The sequence below is a fragment of the Suncus etruscus genome, chromosome 4 (assembly GCF_024139225.1).
Source record: "Suncus etruscus isolate mSunEtr1 chromosome 4, mSunEtr1.pri.cur, whole genome shotgun sequence".
Classification (NCBI taxonomy): domain Eukaryota; kingdom Metazoa; phylum Chordata; class Mammalia; order Eulipotyphla; family Soricidae; genus Suncus; species Suncus etruscus.
In genome coordinates, this window is record NC_064851.1 from 5,974,845 (window position 1) to 5,993,694 (window position 18,850).

General features: G+C 56.8%; 2 protein-coding genes across 2 annotated transcripts in view; one reads left to right on the forward strand and one right to left on the reverse strand.

Annotated features, from left to right (window-relative positions):
* Nucleotides 1-94: 94 nt before the first annotated feature.
* On the forward strand, nucleotides 95-1,431 carry MAFF (MAF bZIP transcription factor F). The gene is made up of 2 exons (XM_049772472.1): nucleotides 95-153; nucleotides 967-1,431. The coding sequence occupies exons 1-2, from the start codon at nucleotides 121-123 to the stop codon at nucleotides 1,429-1,431; spliced, it is 498 nt and encodes a 165-aa protein (XP_049628429.1). The 5' UTR covers nucleotides 95-120.
* Nucleotides 1,432-5,924: 4,493 nt separating this feature from the next.
* The window catches only part of TMEM184B (transmembrane protein 184B), a 28,222-nt gene continuing 15,296 nt past the window's right edge, over nucleotides 5,925-18,850 (reverse strand). The window contains exons 2-9 of the mRNA XM_049771642.1: nucleotides 18,001-18,249; nucleotides 17,328-17,493; nucleotides 12,475-12,565; nucleotides 12,081-12,156; nucleotides 10,862-10,953; nucleotides 9,851-10,020; nucleotides 9,522-9,716; nucleotides 5,925-7,654 (exon numbers count right to left, since the gene is read on the reverse strand). Of these exons, the coding sequence (XP_049627599.1) occupies nucleotides 7,413-7,654; nucleotides 9,522-9,716; nucleotides 9,851-10,020; nucleotides 10,862-10,953; nucleotides 12,081-12,156; nucleotides 12,475-12,565; nucleotides 17,328-17,493; nucleotides 18,001-18,195 (1,227 nt within the window). The 5' untranslated portion in view covers nucleotides 18,196-18,249 and the 3' untranslated portion in view covers nucleotides 5,925-7,412. The remainder of the gene's footprint in view (nucleotides 7,655-9,521; nucleotides 9,717-9,850; nucleotides 10,021-10,861; nucleotides 10,954-12,080; nucleotides 12,157-12,474; nucleotides 12,566-17,327; nucleotides 17,494-18,000; nucleotides 18,250-18,850) is intronic.

An 18,850-nucleotide genomic window follows, 5' to 3' on the forward strand; every position in this document is an offset into this window, starting at 1 on the left:
GGCAAGCTCCTGTCATGCTGTACTATGGCTCCCGCCTCGAATTGGGGCTGTAAGTGGGAATGAAAGTGACGTCGCATGTCTCTCCCCAGGTCTGCAGCCCAGAGGCCGCCTTCTGCAAACATGTCCATGGACTCCTCCAGCAAGGCCCTGAAGGTGAGCAGCCCCCCTCCCCTCCCCTCTCCTCCCCCAGCCCTGCCAAGGTGAAGCCATAGAAAGTCCAGGGTGGGAATGAGAGACTTGGGGATCTGATCTGGTCCCAAGCTATGCCTTCTCCCCCAATCCCCAGACAGCACCTGGCCAGACTGCAGGGACCTCAACGATGCTTCTGGGCTGTGTTTTTTGTTTTTGTTTTTGTTTTTTTGGGTCACACCCGGCAGTGCTCAGGGGTTACTCCTGGCTCTACACTCAGAAATTGCTCCTGCCAGGCTCGGGGGGACCAGATGACATGTCAGGATTGGAACCACCGTCCTTCTGCGTGCAAGGCCAACGCCCTATCTCCGTGCTATCACTTTGGCCTCGAGGGCTGGGTTTTTTTAGTTTAAACCCAATGGGGACAAGTTGGGGGGAAGTAGAAGGGTGTACTTCCCACCTACTGGGTCATCATTTGGGCCTATTCTTGGGGTGCTCCAGCTTCCTAAGTGTGGCTAGATCTCCCCCTGGCCAGAATCCCTGTTCCTTTTGGGGTTGGAGGGATCTTGAAGTCCTCCCAGCTAGTGGGCGCAGGGGAGATTTGAAGGTGCTCCCCACCTACTGGGTCATCATTTGGGCCCACTCTTGGGGTGCTCCAGCTTCCCAAGCATGCCTAGATCTTTCCTGTCCCTCTTGGGGTGTTTTGAAATCCACCCAGCAGCTAGTGAGTGCAGGGAGGGGAGATCTGAAGGTGGGGCGGGGAGGTCCCCCACGGCAAAGGGGGTGAGGCCGGAGCCTCAGTTTCCCCCTCGTGACTCCACCCCATGCTGCTCCCAGATCAAGCGCGAGCTGAGCGAGAACACCCCGAACTTGAACCTGGCCCTGTCGGACGAGGCGCTGATGGGGCTGTCGGTGCGCGAGCTGAACCGGCACCTGCGCGGGCTGTCGTCGGAGGAGGTGGCCCGGCTCAAGCAGCGGCGCCGCACGCTCAAGAACCGGGGCTACGCGGCCAGCTGCCGGGTGAAGCGCGTGTGCCAGAAAGAGGAGCTGCAGAAGCAGAAGGGCGAGCTGGAGCGCGAGGTGGACAAGCTGGCGCGCGAGAACGCCGCCATGCGCCTGGAGCTCGACGCGCTGCGGGGCAAGTGCGAGGCGCTGCAGGGCTTCGCGCGCTCCGTGGCCGCCGCCCGGGGCCCCGCCACGCTCGTGGCCCCCGCCAGCGTCATCACCATCGTCAAGTCGGCCTCGGCCCCGGGGCCCCGCCCCGAGCCCGCCCCCGGTCCCGCCCCCGCCGCCTGCTCCTAGTCCCGGCCCCGCCCCGGTCCCGCCCCCGACGCGGCCAGGCCCGGCTCTCGGACGGGACGGGCCCCGCCCCGGACACGCCCACTCCCGACTCGGGTGGGACAGGCCCCGCCCTGGACACGCCCTCGGCCCCTGCGCTCAGCGCTCAGCCTCAAGTGCCTTACTTAGCGCCTTCTCCACCTGCCTGCCCCTCGAAGATGAGCCATTTTTGGGGTGGGGGGCGTGGACACAGGTTCTCTCCTTTTGGGGGGTGCAATGGTGGGGGAGTCTGTCCTTCTCTAGCGTCCTGCCATACTAGGATCTCCTCCTGGTCCTGGAGAGAAGCAGCTGCTTTGATGAGAGGAGGTTGGTGGGGATGGTGGGGAGGGCTCTCCCTTGGCTGGTTCAGCCACCCCAGAATGGGGAGATGGGGGGGGGTCTGCTGGGCTGTGTCAGGACACCCCCCAATATACACCCCGCACTTTGTAATCTGTTTGCTCAGATTGTGCCAAGAGTCCCCTCCCAGGATCCATTCAGAACTGGTTTTGGCCCCAAGTGGATTTATATATATTTATATATTTGGTGGCGTTCAGGCTGGGAAGCTTTTGTGGGTCTGGAAGCGCCTCGTCTTTTTCCCAGGCCCCGGAAAGGGGTTAGAGGTGGTATGAGGGAAGGTTGTGCAGGTGAAAACAGGCCTCCTGGAGGCCGCAGAGTTCATGTTGAAAGAAGGGTTTGAGCCGGAGTTAAATGTCAGGTCTTCCCACTAGCTGTGTTGTTTTTTTTTTCCAGGGGGGCAGGGGACAGGGATAAAAAGGGGTGAAAAGATGCCACGTGTGGGAGATAGCTGTGTGGGGTCGTAGAAGGCTAGAGCAGGTGATACTGAAGGCAGAAGCAAAGGAATGGGCTAGCCAGAGGAGGGGACTGAGGAGGTGATGAGAGGAAACGCAGCAGCCTTGGGGTATGTGCTTAGAAGAAAAGACACCCCCCCCCCAACCACTATCTGTCCCATGGGCTGACACCCTCATGCCTGATCTCCTGGGAAGTGTATTCCTTGCCCCCTCCCCCTGCTGTTTATTTATTGCACAGATCTAAGTTATTCACCCCAGCCAGAGCTCTGATGTCCACTTCCTGAGAAGTGGCCCTGTGGCGCTGAGCTGGACTTTATATTTTATATCTGCAGATAAATCATATATTATCATATATTTAGGGGCAGCTGGATAAAAAAAATAAACCCCCATAATGATTGTTTTTAATCTCCTGGGGTTCCAGAGAAGTCCTTCAATGACTAAAACTCTTACAGGGAGCCAACCAGGGTTCGAGCCCAAGCCCCGGCACTCTGTATGGGGCCCACCAGGAGTGACCCTTGAACTTTATATAAAGCCAGGAGTAAGTCCTGAGCAGAGCTTCGTGTGGCCAAAAAAAAAAAAAAAAAAAAAAAGTGTCCAGGCCCCCCCCCTTTTGAATTTATTTATTTTCTGATCTACAGCGAGCGAATTTTCCACCTTCTGTATTTTGTAGACTTTCTGAATAAAGTCAAGTTCTCTTTTTCCACAGAGAAGTGTTACCTTCTGTGATGTTTCATCTGGTTTTTCTGGGGTTGGAGGGAGGCTGGTCCTCAGGTCCTTTTCTCAACATCTCTGCTGGCAAACTTAGCTCTAGTTTGCAGAAGAAATGAGGCATTTCCTGAGCCATGAGACACTCATGATAGAGTGCACAGGTCTGAGGGGGCTGGGGTGGAGTCGGAAGGCAAGAAATGTGGGCTGGACTGTGGGGTCCTGGGTCTCCACCTTGGACTTCAACAGTTCTTTCAGAGATTTTGGAAAAGTTCTGGTATAGAACTCAGCTTCTGGGGCCCAGAGAGATAGCACAGCGGCGTTTGCCTTGCTAACAGCCGATCCAGGACCAAAGGTGGTTGGTTTGAATCCCGGTGTCCCATATGGTCCCCCGTGCCTGCCAGGAGCTATTTCTTTTTTTTGTTTTGTTTTGTTTTTGGGCCACACCCGGTAACGCTCAGAGGTTACTCCTGGCTATGCGCTCAGAAGTTGCTCCTGGCTTGGGGGACCATATGGGACACCGGGGGATCGAACCGCGGTCCGTCCAAGGATAGCGCAGGCAAGGCAGGCACCTTACCTTTAGCGCCACCGCCCGGCCCCTTTTTTTTTTTTTTTTTTTTGGTTTTTGGGCCACACCCGGTAACGCTCAGGGGTTACTCCTGGCTATGCGCTCAGAAGTTGCTCCTGGCTTGGGGGACCATATGGGACGCAGGGGGATCGAACCGTGGTCCAAGGCTAGCGCGGGCAAGGCAGGCACCTTACCTCTTGCGCCACCGCCCGGCCCCCAGGAGCTATTTCTGAGCAGGCAGCCAGGAGTAACCCCTGAGCAACGCCGCTGGGTGTGGCCCAAAAACCAAAAAAAAAAAAAAAAAAAAAGAACTCAGCTTCTGGCCGGGGTGATGATAGCACAGCAGTAGGGCATATGCCATGCATGAAACCAGCCGGGACAAACCCGGGTTTGATCCTCGGCATCTCATATGGTCCCCCAAGTCTGCCAGGAGTGATATCTGAGCACAGAGCCAGGAGTAAACCCCTGAGCACCACCGGGTTTTAGTGGCCCCAAAACCAGAAAGAAAATAAAAACTCATCTTCAAGCTTGGAGTAATAGCATAGCGAGGAGGGTGCTTGCCTTGCATATTCCCTAATATCCCATATGGTTCCCTTTGTCCCACCAGAAATAATTCCTGAATGCAAAGCCAAAACGTGCTACTCCTGAGCATCGCTGTGTGCCCCTCCTCCTGAATAAAAGAAGTCAGTTTCTTGGAAGCTTCACACACTGGCTGACTTTTTAGAACCAAATAGAAAAGTTTTTTTCTGGGGCCGGAGTGATAGAACAGTGGGTAGGGTACACGGTTGCATCTAGCTGACCCATGCTCGGTCCTGGGCATTCCATAGGATCTCCCAAGCTTGCCTGGAGTAACTTCTGAACTCAGAGCCAGGAGTAACCCCTGAGCACTGTCAGGTGTGGTGTGGTGTGGTGTGGTGTGGTGTGGTGTGGTGTGTGTGTGTGTATAAAATTTATTTTTCTTAAGGGCCCAGAATGATAGTACAGTGACTGGGTAGGGCATTTGCCTTGCAAGCCTTGCATGGGTTCAATCCTTGACACCCCAGATGGCCACCTGAGCGTAGCCAGGTGTGATTTCCCCCCAAAATTATTTTTCCCCAAGATCCAGAAGGCACAGGAGATAGGGACAAAGGGGACCAGGCAGTTTCCCAAGATACTAGCTGAAAATGCATCCCTGGTATCCCCCAGAACCCCAGCTCCATGAAACATTTTTGGGGGGGTCACACCTGGTGGTGTTCAGGGGTTACTCCTGGCTCTGCACTAGGAATCACTCATGGCAGGATAGGAAGACCCTATGGGATGCTGGAATCAAACCCATGTCAGCTTCATGGAAGGCAAAAGCCCATCCCATTGTACTATTGCTCTGGACTTGAAATTTCATTTTTCTTTTGGAATTTTTGGGCTACAGCTGGCAATGCTTACTCCTGGCTCTGTGCTCAGGACTTACTCCTGGCTCAGCACCTATATCTGGTGCTGGGGAGAGAACAGAGACTGGTCATATTCAAGGCAAGTAACTTAACCTCTGTGCTCTGATCCACTAGAAAACTCCAACCTCAACTGCTCTGCAGGCCATCCTGGGATACCCTGAGAAGGGGTGGGCTGGGTGGGTACTATGGCCCATGGGTCAGAAAACAGGGGTGCAAACCCAAATGTAAGAGCTTATCTTCCTCGCTGGAGACCTTTACTACCTTCTAGCTACTTTCTTCATGTGTCCAATGAAGTTACATCCAGGGCAGAGATGTGAGTCACTTGGGAGGCTGGGGGGGGGGGCGGGGGTGAGTAGGGGGAGGGGGGAAGTAGGGGGGAAGGAATGTGCTAGAACATGCACAGAAAATGTCCTCAGGTCTCTGGCATGTCACCTCTCTGCTGCTTTGCTCCCGTGCACAGGGAGCTATTTCCTGGCACACCCAACCTGAGAGCGGGACCTCCCACTATGCTTGGCTGGCTCCTGGAGTGGTGCTTCCCCCACTGGCTCTGGGGCCCCTCTTGTGACCCCCTGTCCTGAGGTGCTGCGCAAAGGGCTGCAGGAAGCTGGGTGGGGGGTGAGGTTGGCTGCTGGCAGGAAGCTCCCCACCCACACAGCATTCCTGAGCGCTCCCGTCACACCAGGCGGGCGGTGGCACAGAGCCCGGAGCCTGTCAGAGCCCGGAGAGGCGCAGCGTGGGGCCCCCAGGACTGTCACCCCCTGGCCTGTAGAAAGACTGATGGCTGAGCAGTCAAGAATCACCATGCCTGGGGAAAGCAAGAGGGGCCCGGTCCCTAGAGATCATCTCTGGTTATGACACCCCCATTACCCATACCTAACACCCCCCAAATGAGACTCCCCCTATCCACACCACTGACCCCGCCAGCCCCCCTCCCCGGCAGTGGATGGTAGAAAAGAATCACGTGGAGACAGGTTTCAGTATGATCTATATTCTCATATATATACTCTCTCTCACTTTATTTGCTCACTTCTGTCACACATTTCAAATGTCAGAGACCAAAATAGAGCGGTTTTCTGGGGGCTGAGGGGGGAGGGGTTCATGGCAGTCAGACATATACAAAACTAGGGTCTCTGGGCTTCCCATCCGGCGAACAAGGGCATCTTCAAGTATTTCTTATGTACAAAGAGCTACTCTAGGAGGTGGGGACAAGGAAAGAAATGAAAACCAACCAATGAAAAAGACAAGGTAGGGGGTCTGCCTCGCCGGCGGAGGGGGGTGCTCCACACTTGGTCCCGGCTCCCTGTACTGAGTCCCCCACCCCCGTGCTGGCAGGCGGAGGCCCAGGGGGCAGCAGCACACTTTGGCCTGGAGGGGGACTCAGAGGAAGGGGCAGGTGGGAGGCAGGCAGGTTCGGGGACTGGTCAGGAGACCAGGACAGGGGCCCCCAGAAGGCCTCCATAGAGGACCAAAAGCCTGGGGCCCCACATGCCCAAGACATTCCTGGAGTGGCCTTTCTTGGGCACAAGCAGGAAGAGAGGCAGCCCGAAGGGACCCCAGCTCAGGGGGTGCTGCAGGTCTGGCTGGGGGTGCCACCATCCAGGCAGGCAATAAAGGACCTGTGATGCAGGCTGGTTTGCACTGCAGGGTACTGGGTGCCAGCAGTTTTGGGGTGGGAGTTAGGGGTGTCTAAAGCAACCGAGAGGCAAGTGGTGGGGGGGAGCTTTCGTGTGTGGCTAAGGCACAAGAAGACAGGCCAGGGGCTGCGTGAGGCAAGACCCCAAATCCTGCAATGACACCCCCACTCCTCCCACTACCCCCCCAGCATCCGGGACCTTTAGCTCCCACTTCCCGCCCTTCTAGGGGAGCCATGGGAGGGAAATGGGGGTGGCGCAGCCCCTCTGGGGTCTGGAGCCAGAAGCCCCAGCTAAGACCCTGTCCTGCAGCAGGAAGGGGATGAAGGGGCAGCCCACCCTCTGTGCACCCCATGGGTCTGTGCAAACAGCGCCTGGGAAGGGGCCCAGATGGGGTGCGGTGTGTGTGCACGTGTGTGTATGTAGGCAGGGAGCCCCAGCTTGTGGGCATGACTCTTGGGGGCTAGCTTTCACCCTTGCAGCATGCCAGCCAGGCAGGCCTGGGGTGGGAAGGAGTCTGGGGAGGGTGTGCCCCTCCTGCTGGGCACGGTGTGTGTTGCTACAGAGGAGGGCATGGGCGCAAGCGAGGTGTGAGCCCAGATCGGGTATTGCACGGTGTATGTGAGGGGGCCTCAGGGGGCGAAGTGGGGGGTTGGTGCCCAGGGTGCGTTTGGAGCCAAGTCCGGTATCAAAATTTTTGGCGGCTCAGCTTGGGCCGGACACTGCTGGAAGCGGTGTGTATACACACACACACACACATGTGGCTCTCAGTCGGTCGGTCGGTCGGTCTGTCCATCTGTCCACCCGGGAGGGGCCTGGGCGGCCGTGGCTAGAACTCGTCGTCGGAGCTGAGCAGGAGCGTCTTCTCATGGTCACGCACGGCACCCAGGCTGTGGGAGCGTGCCAGGCTGTGGGCGCCACCACGCCGAGCGGCCCCGGGTTCGAGGGTGGCCTGCTGCGTGTACTGCTGGTAGGCGGGCGAGAAATTGTGGATGGCGTCCTGCACAATGTCGTGGGGGTTCATGGTCTCCTTGAGGCTGCTGGAGATGCTCTTCATGGGAGCGCAGCGGCCTGCAGGGGCAGGGTGAAGGGAGGGGAGTGGGTGACCAACTCAACGATGGTGACCTCCCAGGGTCGCCCCCAACCCCTGTGTGAGGACCAGGCAGGAGCTGGCATATTCTGACATCCCTCCAGAGGGACTTGGGCTTCAACTGTCCCCGGGGCCTCGGGGCCTGCCCCAGACCAAGAGGGCAGCGACATTCTGCACCTCACATTTTGCACCCACAAATGCAACTAGTGTCCAGCTGCCCGCGTGCGCCCCCACTCCACTGCCCCCCTCCCTGAGACCCTCTGGGGTTTCCGGAACAATGAGACCAGGACAGAAGCGGCAAACCGGACTGGACAGACAGACAGACAGACAAGATGGAAGGACAGACCAAGGGGCTTCGGCTCTGTGGGTGGGGGGCTCTTTGGGAAGGAGGGTGGGGACGCAGAGGAGCGACGGGGAGAGGCATGCCGGGGACAGTGACCAGGACAGACGTGCACAGGGTGGCAGCACCTACCGTAAGGGCCATATGTTGGCACTGCCCGCAGCCCAAGCGGGGCAGGGGTGGGGGCGGGGGTGAGGGGAAGCCAGAGAAACAGAAGAGAGAGCATTATGAGCAAACCCTGCCCATCACCAGCCTGTCCCCCCAGGGATTAGAGGGATCACAGGGCAGTATCTGACATGTAGGCATGATGGGGGGGGACCCCTGTGTTTTATGCACCCACTTCACAGAGCCGAGCCGCATCCCTGGGGGTGTGGGTGTGAGTACACCCAGGCCAGGCCAGGCCAGCCTTTGCAGGTGGTACTGGGTAGGATGGCCATTCTAGATCAGTTTCTGGGGTGGTGGGTCCAGGGGCAGGGGCAGGCAGCTGAGACTACCTGGCTGGCTACAATGTTCTCAGGGCACAGCAGTGGCCATGAGCACTGTGTGTGTGGGAAGGTTTGGGGAGGTTTCTTGGTCCCTGTGGACCTGGGGACTAGGGGTACAGCACGTTAGTGGCCAAAATGGGTGTCCCAATTCACAAAGCACTTGGCTTTGGGTTGCATGTGGTGGAACAGTGAAGGGGTGCTGGTCTACAGCAGAGAATGGGGGGGGGTACACTGAGGGGTGGGAAGAAAACTGGTGTCCCCATCTGGATGGAAGGGCCAGAGAGCGTGACCCCACAGGTTCATATGAGGCCTGGAGGTACCCCTTCCCTGGCCAGGTTCCTGGGGGGCTGGGGACCCTGTGGCTGTATCCCGCTTCCTCCTTCTCCCCTCTTCCTAGCAGAAGTCACAGGTACCCCCAACTCTGCAACCCTCCAGCTCTGAAGTCCCACTGTAGCCCAAACCCAGGCTTTTTGAGGAGTGTATACTCAGACCTGGCCAGGACACCCTTGGGTGGGCTGGGCCCCCCACCATCTACCCTGACCCGAGAAAATGAGACCCCTGCTCCCAAGAAGTAGGAGTCTCGAGGCTGGAGCGATAGTCCAGAGGGGAAGGCGCTTGCCTTGTACTGGACTGATGTGGATTTGACCCCCGGGAACCCATACAATCTCGAGTTCCACCAGAACAAGTCCCTGAGCGCAAAGCCAAGAGTAAGTCCTGAGCACTGGTAGGTGTGGCCCCAAAACCAAGAAGAAAGAAAAAAGGACTCTGGAGGTCAGAGATCACTGCTTGCATGTGGGTCTTATGGAGTTGGAGTAGCCCCAAACTGAACTCAAGTCAATGCCACCTTGGGGTCTGCAGACCGTGGATAAGCCCTGCAAGGGACCAGGCCTCACTTCTAGGCCAGCACCAGCCTTTTCCCACATACCACGGATGTGTGAGTGGGGGTGTCCCAGGCCCATGTATAGGGGTAGGGCCCTGGACTCATGAGGGCTGGACACCACCTCCCCACCATACAGTGCCTACCTTGGGCATCCAACCGCTTGTCGGCATAAACCCTGTAGGTGAAGGCATGCCTCAGAGCCAGGGCAGCGAAGAACATCTCCACGCAGATAATGAAGTCCTGGTAACCGGCGGCCACCGTGCCTTCGCCCACTGACACGCGGGCCGAGTGGATCTTGGGGATGGCCCCGCACTTCTCTAGGATGGCCAGCAGCATACCTGAATGGTGATAGGGTCCAGGCTGGGTCTTCTTGCAGCTCCTGCCCCAGTCAGGGACTGTCTTCCCTAAAGCCACCCCTCCTCTGGGGGATACTTGGGAGCTGAAGGGTGCCAGCGGGGAGAGGGGGGCTCACCTTGCCAGAAGGAGAGGAAGATGACAGACTTAACCATGAAGAACTTGAGGATGGGGCTATAGGGGCTGAGCAGCTCTCGGGTGGCGAAGTAGAAGAGAAAGAGGGCGTAGAGGGCCAGGCTGACGGAGATGTTGTAGATGATGGTCACGTAGAGGTACCCGCTACTGACACTGCGGAGGGGACAGGCACTCTGGTAAGACAGACCCCCCCCAAACCCCATAGATCCCACCCACACACTCTACCAAAGACCCCGCCCACCCAAGGTCTTGTCTCAGGCCCCTCCATAGACCCCAACCGCATATTCCACCCATAGCCTCACCCACTCAAGGCCTTCTCCCAGGCTCCACCCAGGCCCCTGCCCCAGTGCTCCCAGAATGCAGCTCCAAGCCCAGGACTTAGCTCTAAGCAGTGGCTCAAGCATGGTTTCTTCCACTAGCTGGGAAGGTCCCCAAAATCCAGTTCCTGAGGTGCAAGGGTGCTGGCACCATGCGGCCAACTCACTGCCTGTCTCATTCTGGAATGAGCCCCAGCTCCCCCACCACCACCACTTCCCCTGTCCTGCCGCCCCCACTCGGTGAACTGGATGTGAAAGCAGAATGGTTTGAGGGAAGGGTGTGGAAATGAGTCTTCTGGGAAGACAAGGATGCAGGAACCCCGCCTTGTACTCCCCAGTTGTGTGGGTAAAGGTGTGTGTATACACGCACACGGCATAACACTTTCACTAACTTTTACATTGGCATTCAGGGCCCCTCTTACTCTTGTCCCATCTCAGCATACCCCAGGTCCCACCTATAGCCTGAAGTACAGGCAACATTGGGGTTTAGGAGGGCCTGGGCCAGCCACCAACAGTGAAGACAGTCAGACCAACTGACCAACCGGTTTGGGCCTCTCTTGGGCCGGGCAGTCAGCTGCTTCCCTCTGCCTAAAGTCCGGGATGCCAGCCTAGCTATGGCCCCCCACTCCTCCTCCATAGCCCCCTGGCCCATACCGGTCACCATCGCTGCCACTTACTCAAAGTCGCCGTCGCGGTACTTGCCAAAGGCCTGGAGGATGACAGTGCTGACGGCCATGAGCGGCTTCACCACGCAGAACTGCAGGGTGGCCTGTAAGGGGCAGAGACCATGGTGTGGGGCCCAAAGGGGAGGGTCTGGGAGCAAGACTGCACAACCAGGTTATCTTATTTTGTTTGTTTTTTGGGGTCACACCCAGTGATACTCAAGGGTGACTCTTGGCTCTGCTTTCAGGGATTACTTCCTTCCTGTGTGCTCAGCGATCATATGGGATGCCGAGGATCAAACCTGGGTCGACCTCATGCAAAGAAAATGCCCTCCCCTTCCCCTCTATACTGTAGTACTAGCCCGAACTGGGGTGTCTGGGGCACCTCCCAGCATTGGGCCAAGTCTTCCTTCCCCTTGGTAGGGTTCTGGGTGAGTCCCTTTTGGGGAACCCCAGAAGCCCAGGTCATGCCAGCAAGGTACAGCATCTGACCCTCCATTCCCTCCCCAGGAAGAGAGACTGTGGGAGTTTGTGGAGGTCAGACCATGTGGGCCTACATGACCCAGCGTCTTAAAGTAGGAAGTCTTCGTGGACTCCAGGCTCCTTCATTGCCAAGTTTCCCAGCCCTGTTTCTAGAAACTTCAGGCATCGAGGCGAAGGCCACATGAGCAAGACTGCCCATCCCTACATTCCTGTCACTGTCAAAGGACATGCCCAAGACCCATCAGACACCGCTGAAGTCTCCCTGACAGCTGGGAAGCAGGGTTGAGGCTGCCTGGCAGAAATTGGGGGGCCCTTTCTCTATGGTGTTACAGTGGCCCCAGCGGGACTCGCTCGCATGCACAAACATGCACACACATATGTACCGTATTTTCCGGCGTATAAGACGACCCCCTAATTTTAGACTTCTTCTCTGACTCTGGCCAATCTGACCAGGCTTTTGACAGTGTAGATTCGGGTCCAGAACATTATCTAATTTGTATGCATCAAAAGCCTGTTTGGATTGGCTGAGTCAGAGAGGCGGTCCGAGCAGCCTTGCAGTGATTGGTGCAGGATCGAGTTAGAAAATTGGTTTTGTGGCAGTACCCAGACGATTTTTGTTTAGCAGCATATTGAAATGTTTTTCGGGATATACTCGGCGTATAAGACGACCCCTGATTTTCGGTTGACTTTTTTTCATTTCAAAAGTCGTCTTAAATGCTGGAAAATACGGTATACATTCATGCACACATACCTGCTTGCAGAAGCGCAAGAAGCCGATGGAGTACGTCTTGCCCCAGAGGCAGCATGTGCCATACATGCAGCTGGACCTGCAAGAGTTGGGGTGAGAGAGGTCAGGCTGCAGAAGGCCCCCACCCCAATCCCTCAGCCCTGGGTGGGGGAGCTCAGATCTCCACCCTGTAGGGCTGCAGGCAGGAGAAACAAACAGGAAGAGACAGGAAGAGTTGCAGGAGAAAGAACCCGAGGACCCATCCCCCGACTCAGGGGTCCCAGCTGATGGACAGAGGCACAGGTTGATGGATGGAGGGATGGACCACTTGCCCGCCAGGAAGTGTGGGGTGGCTCTATGCATGTGCTGAGACAGTGGGGGGCCGGGACATGGAGGACGGGGATGGGGCCCAACTCACTCAATGGGCTTTCCCCGGATCTCCGACATGATGGCACTCTCGCCCCCCAGGTACTCGTAACAGAGGCTCAGGAAGTTGTAGATGACCAAGGCTGTGGGGAGAAGGCAGGGGATAGAGCTCAATGCCGGTGGCATAGAGGGCATGGAGGCCCACAGTCCTCAGAGGCGCAGCATGATCCCCAGGTACCAAGGAGGAACTGGGGCAGCTGAGCTGCTGTGGGCAGCATCGGGCACAGACAGGGCCACCGGCCTCCTACAGATAAGCTGAAGTGTCGGGGCCAAAGCGACGGCACAGCAGGGAGGGTGTTTGCCTTGCACATGACTGACACAGGTTTGATCCCCAGCATACCCTAGGGTCCCCCAAGCCTGCCAGGAGTGATTCCTGAGCACAGAGCTAGGAGTAACCCCTGAACACTGCAAAGCGTGACCCGAAAACAAAAAGAAAAGAGAAAAAGAAACCTTAAGGGGGTTCCCACAAAGCTGGGGACTAAGTGTGGGGGTCAGGTTGGGAGCTGGTGATGAAATACCTGGACCTCACCAGGGCATGATGCTGATAATGTGCAGGGCTTGGCGCTGGGTCCCAGGACAATCTGTCTCATCTGCCCCCAAAGCAGCCCAGCAACCCCCTGGGAACACCACAGAAGCAGACATGGCCTTGATCCATCTCCTGGCCCAGGGTTCCTGCTGTGTCAGCACAGGGAGGAGGGCTGCGGGCTGCAGAGTACAGGGTAATGGTGTAGAGGTACAAGGGTAGGTACCAGGAGGGCAGGTAGCTGGATGGAAGAAGGGTCTGACTGGGGAAAAGAGATCTAGGTAGGAGCCTATCCCGTGAGATCTAGGGACTGAGCTTGAGGGGCTGATTCCGTGAGATCTAAGTGTTGATCTCGTGAGTTCCTGAGGCTCCTGGCTCTGCTATTCCTGGGTGCTCCCAGCCAGTGAGGCAGGGGGCAATCTGGCTGCTTGTGGCCATGTGTGGGAGGCTTGGGAGTGATATTCATAACTGTGGCTGTAAGAGGGGGTGTCTGTTCTCTACAGTACCCCCACTGTTGAGAACCATGTAAGGGAAAGCAGGAGGTGCCACACAAACACGTTTGGAAGACCCAGGATCCACTCAGAGGTAGTTGAAACCCAGCTGGATGATGTTGGGCCTGGCACTGCTCGGTTGGGTCCATGTGATACCAGGTGATACCAGAGACCCAGCTCGGTTCTATGCACATGCCAGGCATGTCCCAGAATTCCCGCACAAACACCACCCACAGAAACATGTGTCCTCTGACCTCTGACCTGGAGACTTTCCAGAATCTAGGAAAGAGGTAAGGTAGAGGCTGGGGCGGACCTTCCGGGAGCAGGAGGCTGGGGACCCTGGAGAGGGCCTCATCCCTCACTGACCCACTCGGGAAGTGAACAGAGAAAACAGCAAACCAAAAAGCAAGACAAGTCAGGCCCAAAACATAGAACAGCAGGAAGGGCATTTGCCTTGCATGTGGTTGACCTGGGTTCAATCCTGGCACCCCAGAAGGTCTTCTGAATTTATCAGGTATAAGCCCTGAGCCCTGCCAGCTATGGTCCCAAAACAAAACAAAACAAAAAAAACAGGGGCCAGAGAGATAGCATAGAGGTAAGGCGTTTGCCTTTCATGCAGGAGGTCATCGGTTTGAATCCCGGCGTCCCATATGGTCCTCCATGCCTGCCAGGAGCAATTTCTGAGCCTGGAGCCAGGAATAACCCCTGAGCACTGCCGGGTGTGACCCAAAACACACACACACACACACAAAAAAAAAACAAAACAAAAACAGATAATAAATAAAAGAGAGGCCAGAGAGATAGCACAGAGGTAAGATGTTTGCCTTGCATGCAGCCAACCCAGGACAGATGTTGGTTCGAATCCCAGCATCCTATGTGGTTCCTCGTGACTGCCAGGAGCAATTTCTGAGTGCACAGCCAGGAGTAACCCCTGAGCGCTGCCGGGTGTGACCCACAAAACAAAACAAAACAAAACAAAAATTCCTGACATATCATGTGGTCTCCCATGCACCTCCAGGAGTAAGCCCCGGCACAGAGACAGGAGTAAGCCCTGAGTACTGCTGTGTGTGACCCAGGGGGAAAAAATAAAAACAACAACAAAAACCAAAACAACAACAAAACACATACACATCCAGGGGAAAACAAAAACCAAACCAACTACAAAGGGGGATTCTTTCCTCAGCCAAAGAACGAATGAGGGGATGTGATGGGGCTCTGAGAGGGGGGGGCGCGGCTAGGGTCCCCCCTGCTACCACATGGTTCCTTGAGCACTGCCAGGAGAGACCCAAGAATCTCGTTTTAGTTCCAGAAGAGTTGGTGGCCGGCCCCCTCCCAGAACTGCAGAGGAAGGGCTGGTGGCAGGGTGGTCAGCAGGGGGGAGGGTTTCTCCCGGATTCCGAGGGGCAGGGCTGAGTCTGGGGTACCAGCTGCGAGCACTTGTAGCTGCAGGACAATGCGGAGGGTCCTGTGGAGGTCAGTGGGCCGGCCCAGTGACTCAGTCAGTTGGGGGGGGGGGGAGACAGCAGCTGTGGAGTTGAGGCTGAGCCCACACCCCCAAAGGGTGCCAGGAGGCAGAGGTGGGACAAAGAGTTGCTAGGAGACCTGCGGGGGTGGGACTTCCTGAGGAGACTCCCAGAGTCGGGGATAGTTAGTCAGGGCTGCACCCCCCAGCCCCACACCCCAACCATCTGCTGCTGCCCCAAAGGACACAGAACAGAGGAGACCCCTCATGCACCACCTTTGTGCTTGGCCTGGCCAGAGGAGGAGCTCTGGTCCCACGCTGCCCAGTCCTGGCTTTGGGGTGTGAGTGCCCAGGGCTTTCCCAGGACACCAAGGCTTACTGCTCTGTGCGTGCAGGCTGCTGGAGCTGCTGACACTCAAGGGTCCACATCATGCCAGGGCTCGGACCCGTGTCTTTCACATATCACACCTCACACATGCGCTCCAGCCCGCTGGCTCATCTCCCAGCTCCCAAAGCCAATAAAGGGCCTGATTCAGTCAAAAAAAAAAAAAATCACAAAATGGGGCCTGAGTGGTGGCGCAAGAGGTAGGGTGTCTGCCTTGCATGGGCTAACCTAGGATGTACTGCAGTTCGATCCCCCAGTGTCCCATATGGTTCCCCCAAGCCAGTAGCGATTTCTGAGTGTGTGGCTCAAAAACCAAAAAATAAATAAATAAAAATCACAAAATGGGGGTCAGAGTGATAGTACAATGGGGAGGGCATTTGCCTTGCACGCAGCTGCAATCCTCGCATCCCAGAGGGTCCCCCAAGCCTGCCAGAAGGGATTCCTGAGTGCAGACCCAGGAGTAAGCCCTGAGCACTACTGGGTATATAGCCCAGAAACAAACAAAACGAAATCACAAAGCGGGGCAGGGAGACAGGACAGCAGTCAAGGCTCTGGTCAGGCACACAGTACATAACACCCCAAGGACCCCCAAGAGTGAGGCCCTGAGCACAGAGCCAGGAGATGAGCACTGCGGGTATGGCCCCAAAACTAAAGGGAAAAATAAAACACAAACAGGAGTCGACCCCGGGCTCCCCTGTGCCTCTCTCTCCTGTAGCCAATGCTCCCAAGGAAGGGGGAACCTGCTGCAGAGCAGGGCGGCGGGCGCCAGTGGATGCTGGAACAGGGCTGGCCACGGTCAGGAGCTGTCTGGGCTCCAGGAAAGGCAGCGTGGCTGTGACGGAGGACAGCAGGTCCCCACCAGGCGCCTGCATTTCCTTACCGAGTCCAAAGGCATTTCCTGTGCCGCAGAGTCTCCAGGGAAGCACAAGGTCAAAGCAGAATAAAAAAGGGGGAGACTCTAGGTGCTTGAGGGATGAGCACACACTACACCCCAAATTCTATGCAGCCCTGAGCCAGGGTCCTGGTCTCCCGGATCTGGAAAGAGGGTAGGGTGGAGCCACTGAGCTTGAGGAGTAACTTTTGTGATTCTGCAACTGATTGTGTGATGCTAGAAATCACACCTGAGGAGGGCCGGCGTGGTAGCACTGAGGTAGGGCGTTTGCCTTGCATGCGGCTGACCCAGGACAGATGCAGATTCAATCCTTGGCCTCCCATATGTTTTTTTTTTTTTTTTTTTTTTTTGGTTTTTGGGCCACACCCTGTAACGCTCAGGGGTTACTCCTGGCTATGTGCTCAGAAGTTGCTCCTGGCTTCTTGGGGGACCATATGGGACGCCGGGGGATCGAACCGAGGTCCGTCCTAGGCTAGCGCAGGCAAGGCAGGCACCTTACCTCCAGCGCCACCGCCCGGCCCCCTCCCATATGGTTTTTTGAGCCAGGAACGATTTCTGAGCGCAGAGTCAGGAGTAACCACTGAGCGCCGCTGGGTGTCGCCCCCCCAGAACAAAAAATGACAAAAAAAAGAAAAAAAAATTGAATCTATAGGGCTTCAGCCTGTATGGCAACGAAAACTACATTTTATTCTTTTAATTTGCTTGTTTGTTTATTTGTTTGGGGGCCACACCTGGCGGTGCTTGGGGGTTACTCCTGGCTCTGTGCTCAGGAATTACCAGGAGTGGGCTGCAAGCAGGCAAAAGCCCTATGCCCTATCACTGTGCTATATATGTATGGCTCAAGACCCATGGCTCTGTGTGTGTGTATATTTTGTGGAGGTATTTTGGGAGGAAAGGTCATGCCCTGCCCCTAACGTCTTGCCCAAAACCAAGCTCCATCCCACATTTTGTCCAGCATTCTCCTGCATCACATCTGCCCCACGGCCACACACCTCACACTCTGGATCCCACCCCACAAACCCCCACATTGTCTCAACCCACAGCCCCGCCCACACGCCAGGCCCCATCCCGCAGGGCCAGCCTCATCCTCACCCTCGTAGCAGTCGCGCACGGTGCCAAAGTACACGTAGTACTGGTCGTTGGTGAAGAAGAGGAGGCTGAGCCAGGAGTCGAAGGCGTAGATGGGCACGATGAAGAGGATGCGGACGATGTAACGCTGCTCGTTGGGGCAGCTGTAGCAGCGCAGGTGCATGTAGATCTGGGTCAGGAATGGAGGAAGGTCAGCCTGAGATGCTCATCCCCACCTTTACATCTCGGGGAGAGGGAAAGGGAACCACCCAGGACCCCCAGCTAGCCCTGAGAGCTGGGACCCCTAGGCCCGGAGTCTCAGCTACTCTGTGGAGGAATGGCTTAGAAAGAACGCCACTGGTTACCCACCCACCCACCCACCTCTGCTCCCACAGGCCTCTCTCTGGCTTCTCATCTGCAAAGGGGCCTTGGCCCTCTTCATGCCCCCGAACCCCACCAGGTTTTCCACAGCCTCAGACGGGAGCAGAATGACCAAGATAGAGATGGGAAAAGTCCGGGATGCTGCCCCCATGCCCTGTCCCCAGTCGGCTCAACCCCAATATTCAGGACCCTGCAAAGGCCAGGGGAGACCACTCTGTGTGAAGCTGAGACAGAGGGGAGCAGAAATTCAACTTCTACTGGGGGAGCCCCTGAGATGTAGGGTTTCTGTGCATCAGCCTGGAACCTTTGGGGGTACCTGGTGGCAGGTGAGGAGCAGGGCTGTCCAGACGAACACTCCCGAGATGGCCTGAGCCGCGGTGGTCATCAGGAACACGGGCTGCTCCATGGCCGTGGGGCTGCCCTCGGGGACGGCCGAGACACTGGGCGAGGCAGCCGCCATGGTGGGGGATGCCGCTGGGTCCGGGGCCAGCGCGGCCCCACTCACCGTCATGGTGCGGGTGGTAGGACACTCCCCAAGAGAAATTCTGGAGCGAGTGTGAGAGACCTAAGGGGACATAAGGAGAAGGCAGCGTGAGCACCTCTGCAGCTGTTGAGGTGGGTAGTCCAGGCTGCCCCTGGGGGGGTGCCTGCCCAAGGTGCCCAATCTCAAGTGCATCCTCTCTCTGGCCCCAGCCACCCAACTACCCCACACCAAGGGGACAGGCACCTGTTCTTGCCCCAGCATGTTCTCGGTGGGCATCACATCAGCTTCCAGGGCCTAGAACTTTCCTCAGGCTTTAGTCCAGTTAACTGTCCTTCTACCAGCGCTGATCTGATCTTTTCCATATTTCCCTCAGCACCTGGAGTAGCTGAGGCGGCCACTTCTGTGGGCAGCTGGTCAGTCCCTGCTGGCCCGAGCTTCCTGCTGCAAGGACTCCAGAGCCCTAAGTCCCCCCCATGACAAATGACATCTAAATAGAGAATGTCCCTAACTGGCCAATGGCCAAAAACCCACCCTTTACAGCCTGCCCATGTCCCCAAGCATTACTGCAGACCCAAGACCTAAACCCCAAATCCGACTTCTCAACTCAAACTCAAGGCCACCTCCAATTCTCTCCCCTAAGCCTCAGCTCAGATTCTCAGCCTGGCCAAGATGCAGGGACATC